This window comes from Carcharhinus amblyrhynchos, chromosome 24 (assembly GCF_965287045.1).
Source record: "Carcharhinus amblyrhynchos chromosome 24, sCarAmb.v2.hapA, whole genome shotgun sequence".
Classification (NCBI taxonomy): Eukaryota; Metazoa; Chordata; class Chondrichthyes; order Carcharhiniformes; family Carcharhinidae; genus Carcharhinus; species Carcharhinus amblyrhynchos.
The window spans coordinates 1,299,093-1,318,833 of NC_137347.1; the positions used below are offsets into that span (position 1 = coordinate 1,299,093).

General features: G+C 45.0%; 1 protein-coding gene and 1 pseudogene across 1 annotated transcript in view; one reads left to right on the plus strand and one right to left on the minus strand.

Moving 5' to 3' along the window:
• The window catches only part of kcnq4 (potassium voltage-gated channel subfamily Q member 4), a 545,719-nt gene that overhangs the window by 106,520 nt on the left and 419,458 nt on the right, over window positions 1-19,741 (minus strand). The window contains exons 4-7 of the mRNA XM_080211232.1: window positions 18,885-19,060; window positions 17,230-17,355; window positions 10,911-11,021; window positions 5,070-5,165 (exon numbers count right to left, since the gene is read on the minus strand). Of these exons, the coding sequence (XP_080067358.1) occupies window positions 5,070-5,165; window positions 10,911-11,021; window positions 17,230-17,355; window positions 18,885-19,060 (509 nt within the window). The remainder of the gene's footprint in view (window positions 1-5,069; window positions 5,166-10,910; window positions 11,022-17,229; window positions 17,356-18,884; window positions 19,061-19,741) is intronic.
• LOC145357695 (uncharacterized) lies at window positions 11,613-13,819 on the plus strand (annotated as a pseudogene).

Sequence of the window (19,741 nt, forward strand, 5' to 3'; positions counted from 1 at the left end):
ACAGTGGGTGAATGGCATGAAGTGTCATAACTTGGCATAACTAACTAAGGGGATGTTAGGCGGTGGCTTATCTTGACATAGGGGACGTGAAGGGCAATGGAAAACTCTTAAAATTGTGTAAATGAACATTGTGCAATTGACACCAAAGATCAGACAGCCAGGACTGTGAATCAAACAATACTTTCCCTGTGACTCAGGTGTTTGATAGAGGAGTGGATGTCCGGGCTCTCAGCCAAGAATGTAGAGTGAGGCTTAACTTGGACTTTTTTAAAGGCACACTCATGCAAACTATGGTTCACAATGTCTCTGAGGTAGCGTGAATCAAGATTCTTTTGAAAACTTGTTATGACTCCACTGAATTTTGGAGAAGTAGGAGATGCCTTCCCTGCAATGGAGCCAGCCAGGTTGGGGGTGTTTAGTTTCAATTCATGAGCCCAAAGCAGCCTCCAGCCTTAAAAGACACTCCTGAAAAATTACATAGCCCAGGAATGCGATCTACACTCCCAGAGTGATTCATCAACCATTTTTAAAGGGGTCCCAACTTGCTAAAAACCTTGACCAGAATCTGCAATTTACACTAAGAACTTTATTTATTTGTTTCTCGGCAGGGGTTCTGAGGTCTGAGAATGGTGGATACTAGGTGGTGTTGGGCTGGCATGAGTTGGCATTAATTTGGCATAAGGTGATAGGTAGAGGCATAGGCTGGCATGTGGGCTTGAGATTTCAGGGGTGGGAACTTGAGGTGGCATGGCAGTTGTGTTGTGGTGTGACTGGTGAGGTCTGATAACAGCCAGGACAAGGTCCTAAATCAGAGTCCGACCTTTTGCACAGTTCACCTCCATCCACGGGAGCTTCTGGAGCTGATTTCAAATTGTTTCTGGGAGTGAAGAGCTTGAGTCTCAATCCCATCCAGAGCATTTTCTCCTGAGTCAGGTTCAGAGGGCCAGGAATTTTCCTGACTTTTGGAAGGTGAAAATTTAGGCCAGTGAATCAACAGTGATCTGACTCAAAGCATGTGACAGTGGGGACAAGCAGGAGGGTAAGTTCAGGCTCAACAAGTCAGGTTTAGCAAGCGACACCCGATTCAAGGTGAAAGGATTGGGACAGATTTGAAATTTACACTCTGGGAACAGATTGCAGACGAGCTCACAGCTCCGATTAATTCCTAACCTCAGTCACAAAGCAGGAGACACTGAACACAGCAAGCAGTACTTCCTGACAAGACAAAGGAAAAATTACAGAACAGATCGTGGCCTGGCAGTCCCTGATTCCATAGGATCAGAGAGACGGTTTAGGAGCAAGCCATACACCCCCTGTAAACTCAAAGTATGATGTGGGTATGCCGGCGTTGGACTGGCGTAAACACAGTAAAAAGTCTGACAACACCAGGTTTTAATCCAACCGATTTATTTGATAGTAAACGCACAAGCTTTCGGGGTTAGTCCCTTTGTCAGGTGAATGGAGGGACTAACCCCGAAAGCTTGTGCGTTTACTATCAAATAAATCGGTTGGATTAAAACCTGGTGTTGTCAGACTTTTTACCAACTCAAAGTATCACAGAAGACAGGGAAATCAGGGGAGAAAAATGATGGCATATTGGAGAATGGAGATAATTGTACATGATGTGGAGATGCCAGCGTTGGACTGGGGTGAAACAGAAAGAATTCTCGCAACACCAGCTTAAAGTCCAACAAATTTATTGTACACCCATAGCAAAAGAAAAGCTAGGGCACTTCTCTAGAAAAGACTATAATAAGGATGAGGATCCTTCTCTCATTTCACTGTTCGTTACCATAAATTTTCCCCTCACTTTATATTATTCTCATTATTTTAATCTCTAAATTTTCTTCACTTATTTGCCCAGACATTGCGCCTGAATGATGGGGACGTATCTTCCTTCACTAGATCCTTGCTATCAAAGTCAAATGTCATTTTCTTGACCTGGGATCTGAAAGATTTTGGAGTCCTGTCCTCCGTGATTCAAATATTAAAGGGACCTGATGGACTAGAGACAGAAAAATTATTTTCTCTGGTGAGGAAATCAAGAATAAAGGGACTTAAAAATTAGAGCGAAGCTAAGCTAAAATTAGAGTAAAACCAGGAAGCATTTTCCACACATTGGGTGGTGGAAATCTAAAACTTGGAACCAACCCTGAGGCAATTCGAGCTTCAACGGCCGAAACAGTTACATTTTTATTAGGTACTGTCTCAAGGGATTCTGTAGCAAAGGGAGGAACCAGAGTTAAGATACGATTCAGCCATGATCTAATTGCATGGTAGTGCAGGTTCAAGGAACTGGATGACCTCAGACAGTTCCAAATGTTATCCTCCGAAATGTTTTGCAGATTTTGAAATGTAAACTCCTGATTTATACTTCCTATTTGCTCATTTTTGCACTCTTTGCACTTACTGTGATATAAGTCTTGAACTTCCATTTTGGGATCTCAAGAAAGCAAAAGGATTGTAGCAAGCCAGGATCAGTTATAGCTGGCAAGATCGAATTTGCACACTTGTTCCTTATAAGATCTCTAGGTGCCAATTCAATCAGATCTACAAAGGTATGTCTGAACATCTTGTTCACAATAAATAAAGCAGCAGATATTTTAGAACTGTACTTGCTGTCACAGAGATTGGTCAGAGCATCTTGTCAGAACACTGAGATACCCTTAGATAAATATTGCACAATGGCTGTTTCCACAACATTGGAATTCTAGTGTTGTTACAGATATTGGCACAGAGCTGAACTTTAAACATAAAGCCCAGAGATGATTGGAAAGTTTCAAGTTGTTGTGTCCTTTCACTTAAGATGACCACAGATGCTAAACCACTAAAAATCACATTATTCAGATAGTTTTATTTTTGGGAGGCAGGCCTTCTTCCCTTGTAGCCAATCTTGTTCCTACTCCATAACTCCCAGCTCTCCTCCATTGCAGCTGCTTCCCATTCAATCATCCCTACCTCTTTCCCATTCCATTCCATGGGATCAATGGAACAGGAGTAGGCTATTCAGCTCCTCAAGCCAAATCATGGCTAATCCTTGACCTAATTTCAGACATGTGTCTTTGCCCCGTTACCCTTAATAACACTGGCTAACAAAAATCTAGCAATTTCAGATTTAAAATTATAACTGATCAAAGTTAGGCTCTAAATTTTGAACTGCACCTAGTCATAGATATCTGAGCCAGCAGAAATATTTTCTCTCTATTTACCCAATTGTTCCCTCAATATCTTGAAAACTTTAATCAAATCACTCCTAAATTGTCTAAATTTCAGAAAACACAGCACTAGTTTATGCAATCTTGCCTTGTAATTTAATGCTTGGATTCCAGGTATCATTCTGGTAAATCTACGCCACACTCACTCCAAGGTCAACATGTCCTTCCTAAGATGTGGTGCCCTGAACTGTTCACAGTAACTCCAGGTATGGTTTAACCGGGGTTTTGTAAAGCTGAAGCATGACTTTTACCCTTTTCAATTCCAGGTTTCTAGATATAAAGGTCAGTGTTCCATTAGCCTTCAGTTTGTGACATTTTTATGATCTATGTACTTCTACGAGCCCCCAACTCTCTTTGGATTCTCCTCTATTTCTATTTTTCTACCATTTAGAAATTGCCCTGTTTTACGCTTTTGTTTTGGTCCAAAGTGGATAACTTCACAGTTGCTTGCTTGGAAATCCACTTGCACCAGATTTTCCTATTCGCCCTATCAATATTGCTTTGTAAATTAGGATATGTGGCTTTCGTGAATAGTTGAGGTCACAACACAGATTCTTGCAAGATACCCAATCACATCGTACCCACTAACTCTACTCTCCTGCCACTCAGCCAAATTCCGAACCTTTTTTCATAGAAAGTTCCTTTTTCATAGAGCCCTACAGTGCAGAAAGAGGCCCTTCGGCCCATCGAGTCTGCACCGGACACAATCCCACCCAGGCCCGACCCCCATATCCCTACATTAATCCCCTACACTAATCCCTCTAACCTACGCATCCCTGGACACTAAGGGGCAATTTCTTAGCATGGCCAATCAACCCAACCCGCACATCTTTGGACTGGTCAATAATTCTTCAGTTCCATAGGATTCAACTTTACCTAACGGTCTTTTGTGAGGTTATTATCCTTTGAGAAGTCCATATTATAGACATTCTCCTCTCCACCACTTTCATCACCTCTTTGAATAATTCAATCACCTTCGTCAGGTAGACCTAATTTCTGGTCCTATCCAATCAACTGAAAAGTTTCAAGATGTTGATTTGCCTTATCCTTAATTATGGATTCTGGTAATTTCCTAACATTAGATGTTAGGTTAACTCACCTATAACCATTCTCAAATGGTGGTATGACTCATCATTTTCCAATCTAAAAAAACAGTTCCTTGGTCAAGAAACCAATGCAAATGCTCTTAACTGTAATTTCTTTTTTATATAGAAATCCTGCAGTACAGAAGGAGGCCATTCGGCCCATCGAGTCTGCACCAATCACAATCCCACCCAGGCCCCATCCCCATATATTTACTCACTAACCCCTCTAACCTACACATCCCTGGACACTAAGGGGCAATTTCTTAGCATGGCCAATCAACCTAACCTGCACATCTTTGGACTGTGGGAGGAAACCGGAGCACCCGGAGGAAACCCACGCAGACACGAGGAGAATGTGCAAACTCCACACAGGCAGTGACCCAAACCAGGTATCAAACCCAGGACCCTGGAGGTATGAAGCAGAAGTGCTAACCACTGTGCTACCGTGCCACCCGATACTCCAATACTCCAATATTCTCATCAACTAACCTTAATGGTGGTAGCCATTACAATTATTATTTCTCAGCTATAATGGATTCCAGAATGAGTGTGGGGTTGTGCAGGTAAAAACCTTTCCTATATTCCTACTGCAAGCGCACGTTCTCACTGCAATGTAACCTATCCGTGTTCAAAACCATTCTCCAGCGTGGGGTCTTATGCAGCAAAGCATAATGGCAGTGTTTGACCTGTTAAACGGCTTGTCATGCCTGTAATGTGCACTGATCTGATGTTGCATGATGTTGGCAAGAGTGCAGATTTCTTCACTCACCTGAATGAGATTGGCAGCAGGGGTTCTTCTTTTTTCAAAGTGTTTCTGCCGATGTTGTTCTTGAACTTTGAGAGCAAACCCTGAACCCAGAATTCCCTGCAGATAACAAACACATCACCGTCAGTTACTAGTTGGAGACCCAGCAATGTTCTAAATTGCACACTGCTGATATTGTGAATGGCAAGCTATCAGAGGAATTAAAGTATTCTTTGTTGCTTTCTGGCTTTCTATCCTTCCTTCCTGGACGTTGCTAACTCTCGCAGAAAGTCATTCCGCGAGGCCCGGTATACCTCCAAAATCTCGCTCAACAGTTCATTTTGCACACGTCAGCTTGGACTGCAACTGATGACAGACCATTTAACCACGGGTCAGCAGAGGCAAACACAAACCTGTTCTTACCGAATATACACTGGATGTGTTGAGTATAGGGCTAACGGGAGGACTTTGAATAGAGTGGAGGAGCAGAGGGATCTAGGTGTATGTGTACATAGATCCCTGAAAGTTGGGAATCAAGTAGATAAGGTTGTTAAGAAGGCATACGGTGTCTTGGCGTTTATTGGTAGGGGGATTGAATTTAGGAGTCGCAGCATCATGATGCAACTGTACACAACTCTGGTGCGGCTGCACTTGGAGTATTGTGTGCAGTTCTGGTCCCCACATTACAGGAAGGATGTGGAGGCTTTGGAGAGGGTGCAGAGGAGGTTTACCAGGATGTTGCCTGGTATGGAGGGGAGGTCCTATGAGGAAAGACTGAGAGATTTGGGGTTGTTTTCGCTGGAAAGAAGGCGGCTAAGAGGGGATCTTATTGAAACATATAAGATGATTAGAGGTTTAGACAGGGTAGATAGTGATAGCCTTTTTCCTAGGATGGAGAAAGCTAGCACGAGGGGGCATGGCTTTAAATTAAGGGGGGGGTAGTTATAGGACTGATGTCAGGGGTAGGTTCTTTACCCAGAGGGTGGTGAGGGACTGGAATGCCCTGCCTGCTGCAGTTGTAAATGCGCCTAGTTTGGGGGCGTTTAAGAGATCTGTGGATAGGTTTATGGATGAAATGGGATTGGTTTAGATTAGTGGGTTAGTGTTGTTTTTTTTTTAAAAGCTGGTCGGCGCAACATCGTGGGCCGAAGGGCCTGTTCTGCGCTGTAATGTTCTATGTTCTATGTTCTATGGACAGTAATCGATAGAAGAACCCCGAGCTGACTTTTCTCCTCCCTAGCCTAGGTTGCTGAGGTGAGTTATGGTATCTCTACCACAGCCGCTGCTCCAACTGAGATAATCAAATTCAGAAATTGGAACTTAGTATGCAGGTAATAAGGAAGGAAAACGGAATTTTGGCATCAATTGCAATAGAATAGAGTATAAAGTAGGGAAGTGGTCAGGAAGGCGAATGGGATGCTGGCCTTCATAGCGAGGGGGATTGAATATAAAAGTAGGGAGGTCTTGCTGCAGCTGTATAGGGCATTGGTGAGGCCGCAGCTGGAGTACTGTGTGCAGTTTTGGTCGCCACACTTACGCAAGGATATTTTGGCCTTGGAGGGAGTGCGGAGGAGGCTTACTAGGCTGATGCCAGAGTTGAGGGGGTTGAGCTATGAGGAGAGGCTGAATAAACTAGGCTTGTACTCATTAGAGTTTAGAAGAATGAGGGGAGATCTCATTGAGACGTATAAGATGATGAATGGGATGGATAGGATAGAGGTGGAGAGACTCTTCCCGCTCAGAAAGGACAGTAGGACTAGGGGGCACAGCCTCAAGATAAAGGGGGGACGGTTTAGAACGGAGTTGAGGAGGAACTTCTTCACTCAAAGGGTGGTGAATCTCTGGAATTCTCTGCCCGTTGAAGTGGTGGAGGCTGCCTCGCTAAATATTTTGAAGACGCGGGTTGATGGGTTTTTGATAAGCGAGGGGATTAAGGGATTGGTTTAGATTAGTGGGTCAGTGTTTTTTTTTAAAAAACTGGTCGGCGCAACATCGTGGGCCGAAGGGCCTGTTCTGCGCTGTAATGTTCTATGTTCTATTTCTATTAAGGGTTATGGGGAGAGGGCGGGAATGTGGAACTGAGCCACGACAGATCAGCCATGAACTTATTGAATGGCGGGGCAGGCTCGAGGGGCCAGATGGCCTACTCCTGCTCCTATTTCTTATGTTCTTATGTTATGTAAGTGCTTTTGCATCTGTTTAGGATATTGGTGAGACCACGTCTGGAGTAATGCATTCCCTTACTTGAGGAAGCAAGGATATAAATACGTTAGTGGCCATTTGGAGAAGGTTCATGGGATTAGAGCAAACAAAGAACAACCCAGCACGGGAAACAGGCCCTTCGGCCCAACGAGCCCGCGCTGCCATCTTAACAAAGCATTTTCCTACACCTACCTTGCCCCGTGTGTACCCCTGTTGCGAATGGTACCCCTATTGTAACCAGATTCAGGGCAGAATAGTGCAGGGACAATTTGGTACACCAATCAGCCTAAGAGCACATCTTTGGGGTGTGGGGGGAAACCGGAGCACCCGGAGGAAACCCACGCAACCACGGGGAGAATGCGCAAACTCCCACAGACACAGGCCCAAATCCATGTATCTGCACAGCAAACAGTGATAGTCACTGAGCTGTTGTGGTGCCCATCTGCTGGTCCTGGTTTAAGCACACACAACGACACAAAGCACTAGGCCACTCTCGAAACATCCAAGAGCAGCCCACGCACAACCCACCATGTGCATACCCCTCGTTAGACAACAAGGTGGACCAACACACCTGCGGATTAAAAGAGACAAAGCATTAACATGTAGTATTACACTTCCAGTATCGTCCCGAGGCTCTGACCCTTTTTAAAACCGTCTCCTATAACCCTCCATCCCTGTTTCACTCATGTGTCTATCTAAGTAAACCTTAAACAAGTCCAGTGTGCCTGCCTCCACCACCTTACTTGGTAGCGCATTCCATACCCCCACGACCCTCTGTGTGAAAAACCTCCCTCTAGTATCCAGGGATGAAGAACTTGTCTTATGAAGAGAGATCGAGCAGTGTAGGCTTATTCTCAGTGTAACTTAGAAGGAAAAGAAGAGATCTAATCGAGGTATATAAGATGTTAAAGGGGATTGACAGGGTAGATGTAAAGCAGATGTTTCCCCTTATTGGGCATTCTAGAACAAGAGGACAAAGTTTGAAGCTAAGGTAGATTTAAAACAGAATGAGGAGGGAAGAGATATAAATTTGTGGAATTCACCCAGAGTACAGTAAACAGGTGGCACAATGGTTAGCACTGCTGCCTCACAGTGCCAAGGTCTCAGGTTCAATTCTGGCCTTGGATCACTGTCTGTGCTGTGTTTGCACATTCTCCCCGTGTCTGCGTGGGTTTCCTCCGGGTGCTCTAGTTTCCTCCCTCAGTCCAGAGATGTGTGGGTTAGGTTGATTGGCCATGATAAATTGACCCCTAGAGTCAGGGAGATGAGCAGAGAAATGTGTGGGGTTATGGGAATAGGGCCTAGGTGGCATTGTAGCTGGTATAGACTCGATGGGCCAAATGGCCTTCTTCTGTACTATAGGGATTCTATGGTAAATACTAAACAAATTTGAGGAGATAGGTTTTTAATTAGTAGCAGGATGAAGAGTTATGAGGAATGGGCAGGAAGATGGAGATGAGGCAAAGATCAGCTATGATTGCATTGAGCGGCGGAGCAGGTTCGATGGGCTGAATGGCCTACTCTTGCTCCTGTTTCTTCTGTTCTAACTCAAGACCATCTGGTACGGTTCAGGAGCACAGAGGGCAGCCCATTTCGCCACTGACTCACTGAGGTCCATTAATCCAGCCAATCGGAATAATTAATAAGATAAAGGTAACGAGAAAAACATTTTTAAAAAACAATATTTATGTGTGTTTTGTGTATATTTTGGTTTGAGTTTAAGAATGAATCCACACCTTGTCATTCGGTGCTTGTGCCTGTTTTAGAAACCAGGTCTAACAGAGAGTAAAACCTGCCATGTCTCAGCACCTTGTGTTGCTGCACTTCTGCTGGGAAATGCTTTGACATTTAGCTTTTTAAAACTAACTGCGAAGGAGTGAGGGTCAAGATCACAGGGATTTGCACTGGGAACTCTCCAAACTCGTTTTACCTGTTTGGTCGGGCTACATTTTGAGCCTGGGTTCCAGAGTTGGCAGGACTATGTTCTAATTACAGGAGAGTCACATGTACATGTCAAAACAGATTCTTCATGCAGCAAATTAATAATGACCCAAATACAGAGGGTGATTCCCCCCCCAAAAAATACCAATTCGGGTGAAAATAGTGCAAATTGTGATTGTTTTTCCAGTGGGAGTTCACACTTGAATCTCCCACATGTTGTGTAATGAGGAGGTCACAATTGTGGATATCGTTATAAGCTCGGGAGAGGGCCTATTCGCTCCGGACTCTGATAGTTCCGGACATCTGCCCAATCTATCAGATTCCCCTTTTGCTGATCAACCCAGGACCCCCACAGTGCTGCCTCTCCAGCCCACCCCACAGCCCAATTGCAGCTCCCACTAGAATTCTCAGGCCAGCCCTGATCCTCCCCTTCCTGTCTCAGAGCACCCCGATTTCCAGCTGCCCCCACCCCCCCAGCAATGACAATGTTCCCCCCCACAATGGGAGGCAGACCCTCGCCCTCCCTGGGAGCCATGCAGATCCCCCCATCCGGCAGACCACCCCTCAACCCCTCAGACCCCATCTCCCCCGCCCCAACAGAGCTCCTACCCCCACACTCTTCCCCCACGGGAGGCAGACACGTCCCCTGCCCGCCCTGACCACTGGCCTCCCTCCAACTGATCCTGTCCACAGAGTGGCAGCAGACCACTCCCCCACCCCCACCTATTGCCCCCCTAGGCTCTGCCCCCAGCTGACCCCACCTCCTAGGCCCTGACCTCTTGGCACTGCCCCACTAGGCACTGCTGCCTTGGATCACCCTTTGGCACTGCCAGGGCGCCCATCCCCAGGGAGTACCACCCCCCCTTGCTGCCCAACCTCCTGGGGTTGGAGGGTCCCGATTCACTCCAGCAGGGTCTCCTGCTACGTCCCTGAAAGTGGGGAACTACTCTAAACCCTGCCGGAGTGAATTTGTCCCGGTGGGGTAGGAGATGCTATCGGGTCCCGAGAACTCAGTGCGTGGACTGGATAGGTTTATGGACGAAAAGGGATTGGTATAGGCTAGTGGGTCATTGTTTTTGTAACTGGTCGGCGCTGTAATGTTCTATGTTCTACGTTCTATGGACAAACAGGTTAAAAACTGAGCAGGTTGGAAAGGGAGAATCGCTCCCCCCGACACTGTCTATAAAGGTGGTGGAGGCAAATTCAATAACAATATAGCCCGGGAAACAGGCCCTTCGGCCCAACGAGCCTGCACCGCCATTTTAACATTGTGAGTCCCCCCTCCGTCCATGACCTTTGTCTATGCTTATGGATCTCCACATTGGAAACCAGATTGAGGGGAGACTAATTTAGGGGCAACTTTCAGAATGGAATCGAATGCAGTTTTCAAAAGGAAGAGAATGCTGGACGATAGGGCAGAGCTGGAAGGTGGACTGGTTCGGCAGCTCTTTCAAAGGCACCGTGAGCCAAAAGGCCTCCACTTTTATTTTTCCAGCTGTCTTCACCAGCCCCTGGACTATAACAGGCAGCACTCACAGGATATTTCAAGCCACCGCCTCAATAACCAACATTCTAGCGAGAGATGAAAATAAACCATAAAGTAGAACTGAAAACTGAAAGTGTTCAATTTCTGAACTGCTGAAGCTTCAATTTAAGGCAGCGACTCCCAGTTTAACTCAAAGCCATTTGTTGCAGTTGTTGCCAGGGGTCCTGTATACTTACAGCTGGTAGAGCAAAGAAGGAAACTCCCAATAGTGCAAATCCTGCTGCCAGCATTCGACCAAGCCACGTTTGTGGAGTTTTATCACCATAACCGATTGTTGTTAGTGTCACCTGAAAAATTAGACAAGTCTTTTTTTAATTGTCTCAGTCTGAATCTATTTAGTGTTCTTAAAGTGTTTCTTGCCTAATCATCTCGACTGTGTTGAGTAGAGTTGGGGAGCGCAGTGTAACTGGTCAGGCACCCAGGCACAGTACAACCTCCTATCCAAGCTACTTCCCAAAGGGCAGCACGGTAGCACAGTGGGTTAGCACTGCTGCTTCACAGCTCCAGGGTTCTGGGTTCGATTCCTGGCTCGGGTCACTATCTGTGTGGAGTTTGCACATTCTCCTCGTGTCTGCGTGGGTTTCCTCTGGCTGCTCCGGTTTCCTCCCACACTCCAAAGATGTGTGGGTTAGGTTGATTGGCCATGCTAAGAAATTGCCCCTTAGTGTCCAGGGATGTGTAGGTTAGAGGGATTAGTGGGTATAATATGGGGGTAGGGCCTGGGTGGGATTGTGTTTGGTGCAGACTCGATGGGCTGAAGGGCCTTTCTCTGCACTGTATGTTTCTATAATTCTATGAAAATGGATTGCTGAGAGAGGTTGAAAAAACCCTGAGATGCAGGAGGGACGGGAAAACATTGGCATAAAGATGTAACAGAAATGGAAGCTTTCTTCACACAAGCTCCTGCAATGCAGTGTGTGAAGGAATGGAAAAATAACTCCTGCAATCAGGATTCTATATACGCGTGGGAGGTAAACAATTTACTTCTAGAAAGAACTTACAACGCTAAAGAATAATACTAAGACGAGCAATGAGAATTGCTGTACAAAGACACAGCTGTCAATGGTTTTACATTGCCATCTGCAGGATGACTGCAAATTACTTTTTCATTGACAGAACTGCCTATCCGAGGAGGGTTACAAGTGATAGATTACTACTGAAACAACAACTTATTGAAAAGGGAGCATTAAACAAAGGGAAATAGGGTACTTCAGCAATTTTACAAACTTGGAAAGGGAGATATTCAAATAATCAGCTAAGGAAGCTTGCTCATTAACTATCCGGCACAGATAACAATGACTACACGGTATATATGTACTGTAAGAACAACAACTATATTTATACCATGTATTGTCAGTGCACACACCAAAATCTGGTGACAACCTAGAGAAGCTACAGCCCAGGACTGCATGTGTGCTACACAAGAAGCAGGACGATATAAACAGTGGGATAATCCCCTAATTCATTAATGAACAGAGACTGATAGCCAAGTTCCGCACACATGAGGACGGTCTCAACAGGGATCTTGGGTTCATGTCGCACTATCTGTAACCCCCGTGACTTGCCTGGGTTTGCAAAACCTCACTTACTGTACTGTCTGGAGACAGTACACATCTCTTTAACCTGTGATCAGTGCTCCTTCCACTCACATTGTCGGCCACTTCAGGTCTTGAACAGCAGGTTAGGTGTAAGGATTCGCATTCTAATCAGTAATCTCTAAACTGTCTGTGCTTTATATGCTCTGTCTGAGGCCAGAACTCTCCATTCACCTGACGAAGGGGCTAACCCCGAAAGCTTGTGAGTATATTATCAAATAAATAGGTTGGACTAAAACCTGGTGTTGTCAGACTTTTTACTGTCATTAATGAATGCCAGCTCTGCCATCCTGTTACATACACTAATGAATGAATGAGTCAAATTAAGTAAGTTCCACCCAGACATCTGATGCTGTCTGCAAACTTTACGACACATGTCCCAGTGAGGAGGCTGTCAGAACATCTCCATTGGCAACGATGGCTGAGTCCACACGAGGCTGAAACAGTCACAATTGGAAGTACCAACTGGAGATTCTCGCCCGACTTTCTCTTGAGCTTCTCACCATTAGAGATATTGGGGGGGGGTGAACGTTCCTGTCCTGCCCACCATGGGAACTGTAGCGGATGAGGGACGGACCATGAAAAGGTCCGTTGACCTCAAGTGGGATTTTCGGGGCGAATGCGGCCAGAGAATCTTGCCCACCAACTCTTAGCCAAATATTTAAGTAAAAAATCCAATGGTACTATCCAAAGAAGAGGTGGGGACTTCTCTCCAGACTCTTCGTTAGTATTTGTCCTGTGACCAACACCAAAAGTAAACGATCTAATTTGGCTAAATGGTCCTTTCCTGCTGTATATTGTATCTCATATCTTACTGCCATATTTGGAACACAAATGCCATGTCATATTTCCTAATAAAATTACAACAGTGATTACACTTCAACAGCCTTTCATCCTGAGCTTGTGAACACTGCATTATAAAGGCAAACTCTCCTTATTTAATGCAATTCACTCCAAGTGATATCATAGATAGCTGAGTGCATTGGAAACTGGCAGTGTATGGAAGTTGGGGGTCGCTCAAAGGTTTTTGCTCATGACCCTGACCCTTAGGGAGTCCTCTGCTCCAGTGTGATCTGAGTCCTCAGCGTCCCTGCCAAGCCTGAGCTCGCTCTCCCAGCGCAGCGCTGGTCCTTCCACCCAACACCAAGCAGGCCCTCCCACCACCAGGAGGTTGAGTAAACCTCCAGCTTGCAGTGTCCAGCTGGATTTCACCCATGAGCCATCAACAGCACGACGCCAGTCGTGGTGGATTTCCATGCAAGTTGGTGCAATGCCTGCCACGATCCTGCTCCGAGGTTCGGGAAGGTGGTGGCGAAACGGGAAGGGAAGGTCGTAATGGCAAAAGTTGACGTAGAAGATGACACAGAGTTGACCATCAAGTGATTGCGATCCTGACAGTATTAGCTGTCAAGGAAGGGGATGTTGTGGGCAAATCCATAGGCACAATAAATGAAAATGACCTGGGGGTCTCCATCAGGAAGTTGGTTTGATAGTGACTGGACTGATAGCCTGTACAGATTTTATTGTGTGACTATCATGTGATCGTCCATTTTCCAACTACATGTTTCCTGTGTTTTGTAAAGTAATGATGTGGATATGCCGGCGTTGGACTGGCGTAAACACAGTAAAAAGTCTGACAACACCAGGTTTTAGTCCAACCTATTTATTTGATAATATACTCACAAGCTTTCGAGGGACACCCTCTTCGTCAGGTGAATGGAGAGTTCCATTCACCTGACTCTCCATTCACCTGACGAAGAGGGTGTCCCTCGAAAGCTTGTGAGTATATTATCAAATAAATAGGTTGGACTAAAACCTGGTGTTGTCAGACTTCTAACTACTTTTATTTTGTAAAGTAAGTCAGAGATGCTGCTATTAATCACCTGTCTGGCCTGTGATTCCTGTCTCTACCCACATTCCAGCTTGTAAATCTTGCCATAATTGAGAAAAAAAAACATCCCAACTGTGCTGAATATTTGTGCCCCTAAGCTAGCCACAGCCCGAGACAAACCGTTCCTGTAGTTACAACACCGGCTTCTGAATGACAAAGTGAAACTTATTCAGGTACTTCCTGGTACTTATAATAAGACAGGGCAAATCAAATCCAGCCAATTACTCTATGAATCTACTCTCAATCATGAGGAAAGTAATAGAAGGGGGTCATCAACACGGTTATCCGAATTGTTTCATGTTGCAGAATGACCAATTTCATTATTGTAAACTAACAGAATATGGTTTCAACTTATATTTACGTGGGCTATTTGACTTCTGACCCTCAGATCGGGTGATCCTATGAATTATTGAGTATATTGTAATATATTTAATATTGGAGTCCACTAACGCAATCACTCTAATACCATAGAGACCCTACAGTGCAGAAAGAGGCCATTCAGCCCATCAAGTCTGCACCGACCACAATCCCACCCGGGCCCAACCCCCATATCCCTACATATTTAGACACCAATCCCTCCAACCTACGCCTCCCAGCACCCGAAGGCCAATTTTTTTTTAGCATGGCCAATCAACCTAACCCGCACATCTTTGGACTGTGGGAGGAAACTGGAGCACCCGGAGGAAACCCACACAGACACGAGGAGAATGTGCAAACTCCACACAGACAGTGACCTGAGCCGGGAATCGAACCCAGGACCCTGGAGCTGTGAAGCAGCAGTGCTAACCCACTGTGCTACCGTGCTGCCTGTATCATGACGCTATGAAGCAGCAATTATTTGTTAATAAAACAAAAGCAAAATCCTGCAGAAGCTGGAAATCTGAAATAAAAAATGGAAAATGCTGAAAACTTTCCGCAGGCCTGGCAGCATCTGCAGAGAGAGAAACAGAGCTAACATTTCGAGTCCACTATAATCTGGAGTGAGAGATCAGTGCAGTTTTATGTGCACACAGTGCACTGGGAGATCAGGGTGCATGCGCAATAGTGCCCCTAGCAGTCAGCAGCCAGCTTCCCAGCATGAATAGGTTCTGTCCACTTCCCCTACTAATGACAATCACTTTTGGGGGCTCGCACAAAAATGGGTGCGATTTTCCTGTCTTCATGCTCGTTCGACATTTCAAATTGTTTTGGTGAGGTCGTATCCCCCATGTTTGATCTCTACTTCAACTCTATTTGCTTGCTTCCGATCCATTTGCATTCATATCCTTGCTACCAATTAATATACTCAAACGCTGTTATCACACAGTATATTTCCTGCCCACTGCCAAAGCAAAATAGTGCAGGTACAGGAATTGTGAAAAGCAAACAGAAAATTTTGGAAATGCTTAGTTGTCCAGGCAGCACCTGTGGAGAGGGAAATGCAGTTAATTCAGCATTTCAAAGCCTTCCAGATTCAAAACCAAGGTCAACAATTTCAGACTCAATTTTGACCAATAACAAACAACTCCCTTCCAATAAGAAAGGAGTTCTTTGCAAGTTATCTCAATTTTCCAGGGCTTTGCCCTCTGTATTTTCCTCTTCGGAGTGTTTCACCTCTGGGACTCTGCCCTCAAGATTGCACTCTCCGAGACTGCACCTTCCAGGGATTACACGAGGAATCTGTGCCCTTTGCTCCCTTTGCTGGTTATGCAGTTTTGTTTTTCCATTTTCTTGTGGTAGGTGCTCTTCATTCTGCCAGTCATACCTCTTTTATTTCATTGTTCGACTGATTACCACTTCTTTTGGAATTAACTCTTTTATCATCTAATGTCTCACTGGGGGACACTGTGGCATAGAGATATTGTCACTGGACAGTAATCTAGAGACTTAGGGCAGCGCTCTGAACACTCGAGTTCAAATCTGGAATTTAAAGTCCATGAAACCACTGTTATAAAAACCCATCTGGCTCACTAATGTCCTGTAAGGAGGAAATCTACCCGAGCTTTACCCGGTCTGGCTTACATGTGACTCCAACAATGTAGTTGTCTCTTAAATGCCCTCAGAAATGGCCTGACAAACTCCTCAGTTCAAAGATAATTGCGGATGGGCAACAAATGGTGGCCCAGTCTGTATCCTATGGGTGAATAAATTGAAAAATGCCTTCTCCCAAGCCCCGTGGTATTACATCTCTAACTTTTCCCAATTCCGATGAAGGCAACTGTGATCAAGAAGGTGAATGGAATGTTGGCCTTTATAGCGAGGGGGATAGAATATAAAAGTAGGGAGGTCTTGCTGCAACTGTACAGGGCACTGGTGAGGCCGCAGCTGGAGTACTGTGTGCAGTTTTGGTCCCCGCATTTGCGGAAGAATATTTTGGCCTTGGAGGGAGTGCAGAGGAGGTTCATTAGGCTGATACCAGAGATGAGGGGGTTGGACTATGAAGAGAGATTGACTAGACTGGGTCTGTACTCGTTGGAGTTTAAAAGGCTGAGGGGGGATCTTATAGAGATGTATAAGATAATGAAGGGGATGGATAGGGTAGAGGTAGAGAGATTCTTCCCGCTCAGAAAGGATAGCAGAACAAGAGGGCACAGCCTCAAAATAAGGGGGGCACAGTTTAGAACAGAGTTGAGGAGGAACTTCTTCACTCAAAGGGTGGTGAATCTCTGGAATTCTCTGCCCATTGAAGTGGTGGAGGCTGCCTCGCTGAATATATTTAAGTCACGGGTAGATAGGTTTCTGATAGACAGGGGAATTAAGGGGAGAAAGCGGGCAAGTGGAACTGATCCACTTCAGATCAGCCATGATCTTATTGAATGGCGGGGCAGGCTCGAAGGGCTAGACGGCCTACTCTTGCTCCTATTTCTTATGTTCTTATATTCTTATGAAAGGATGTGTGTTTCTCTCTACAGATGTTGGCCACCCCCACCACATCAACATGTTCTATTTTTCTTAGCTCTTACTCATCACAGAACTATTACCAATCACTCCAAAGCAAAATAATAAACTAGTACGAGTATCTGGACTTACTGTACCCCACCAGAGGGAATCTGCGTACGTTGAAAATTGAGTATTTGCCTCCTTCTCAGCAAGATAGACGAGGAAAGAGGAGAATATCAGGATTAAAAAACCAATGTACCAGGCTGTAATCAGCTCCTGTAACAGAACAAGAGAATGTCTTACTACAGTGAACCAAACAATTTTGTTTTGAACAAACAAATAACTAATATTCCTGATTCCTCAGTTAGTACATACATAAGCAGCTGAGTTTCTGACCATCTAGACTAGGACAACATGTACTAGGTGCGAGGTCTCTCTCCCTGAGTTTCATATCTTTATCCTCATTCTCTTGGGTGAAGATGGATGTAAAGTATTCTCTACGGGTGGCACAGTGGTTAGCACTGCTGCCTCACAGGGACCCGGATTCGATTCCCAGCTTGGCTCACTGTCTGTGCGGAGTTTGCACATTCTCCCCATGTCTGTTTCCTCCGGATGCTCTGGTTTCTTCCCACAGTCCGAAAGACATGCAGGTCAGGTGCATTGGCATGTTAAATTCTCCCTCAGTGTACCCAAACAATTGATGTTAGGGGTAAGTTTTTCACTCAGAGGGTGGTGAGTGAATGGAATCGGCTGCCGTCAGTGGTGGTGGAGGCGAACTCGCTGGGGTCTTTTAAAAGACTTCTGGATGAGTATATGGGGTTTAATGAGATTGAGGGTTATAGATAGGTCTGTAGGTTGGTAGGTGATGTGGTCGGCGCAACTTGTGGGCCGAAGGGCCTGTTTGTGCTGTAGTGTTCTATGTTCTATGTTCTATAAACAGGTGCCAGAGTGTGGTGACTAGAGGATTTTCACAGTAACTTCATTGCAGTGTTAATATAAGCCTACTAGTGACGCTAATAAAATAAACTTAAAAAAACTTAGCTTAAACTTAAAAATGACATGTCCACCCACAGATTGTCCACTTGGTCTTGAATGGGTCCTACTCTTTTTCCCTAGTTATCCTCTTCCTATTGATATATTCAGAATATCTTGGGATTTTCCCTACTTTAACCAGCCAGAGCTTTCTCAACACTGATCATCTGGTATGGATCAATAAAATGTTAGCTCTTGCAGAAACTATGGCAGGTGGACAGAAAGTAGCTCAACAGTGCATCCTTTGAGTCTTCAACAAATGTAATAAGCTATCTTAATGACCTTGGTTAGATACAAAAGCACATCACTGATGCATATGAACAGTAGACAGTAAGTTAGATGTGCAGTCGGTGCTGAGTTAGTTCATATCCCTGAGGCAGTATTGGCTAGAAGATACCTGAAGGGAGCTATAATCAGCGTTAGTGGTTTTACACTAGGGAAGTGGGAAAAGCCAACTCATGTTATTGGTCCTGATCATCATAGAGAGACAACTGCTGGAAGCAGGCAGTATATGGACTGTAGAGATAGTGATGGCTTATAGCAACAAAGCCCTTCAAGGCAATCAGTTCAATTACTGACAAATTTAAACACAAACATAAAGAAAAGGTTTCTCAATGGATGTCAGTAAGCTATCCTATCCCTCTGGGACTTTACCCTTGGAAGTCACCAATATTTTCAGAAAAGGAGAAGAGAAAATTGGCAAGATAATGTTGCAAAACTGAAGTTGGGCAGGATAGAGGAGAAAGACGGAAACCCACAAAGTTTGGACTGACCTTACTGTGAGCATACACGACAGATCCCAACAACTTCCAGGTTCCTCCCCTACGATCCATCCGTACCATCCGGAGAATCTGTAGGAATCTCATGCTGCGGAGTGCTGAAGTGGCAAATATGTTCCCCTTGGTCCCAGCAGCTATCACGGCAACAGAGGCAATAAATACAATAAAATCTGAAAGGCAAGAAAGAGATTGGAAATTCAGAGTTGGAAGTTCAAGTTACCAAGATCACTGCTCTCTCTCTACTCAGCTAAAACTGTTGACCTGTGCCTTGGTATGGATTCCATGGAGACTTTTAGTGTTCCAGAATCTTGCCCAAGAGATCAATGTTCATATGCGAATGTAAAGAGTTAAATGTTGGAAGATTATTTGATTATGTGTGGCCATCAAAATGAAGCTCAATGTTTTGCCACTGCAACCCACAGGAACTGATCCTTGGGGTGTCACTATCTCAAAGTGGAATCCTGGCTCCTTCTCCCTTCACAAACACACAGGCACTGATACCCCCACTGACCCCTTGGCTGAAATAATCCAATAGTAAAAGAAATCAAACCAGATGTATAATGCAGTACCTTCCTGGCCATTCATCAACCTATGAAAATGCATAGCAAAGGAACCCCTACCCACTAGAATATCTCTTATGAACCCAGCACACAACCGCTCAGTCCTCTGCTCCCTTCCATTAAACTCACAGCAGGGCAGAAGTTCAAACAGAAGTTGGAACAAGATTGAACAAGTGTAAATAATTTAGAGGAGGATAAGTCTGAGCTTTTAAGAGCCTATACATGAGAGAAGGGCCAAAAAAACCTGAGGGGCCTTGGGATGCTGGGAAAGCATCATAAGAGTAGAAAACT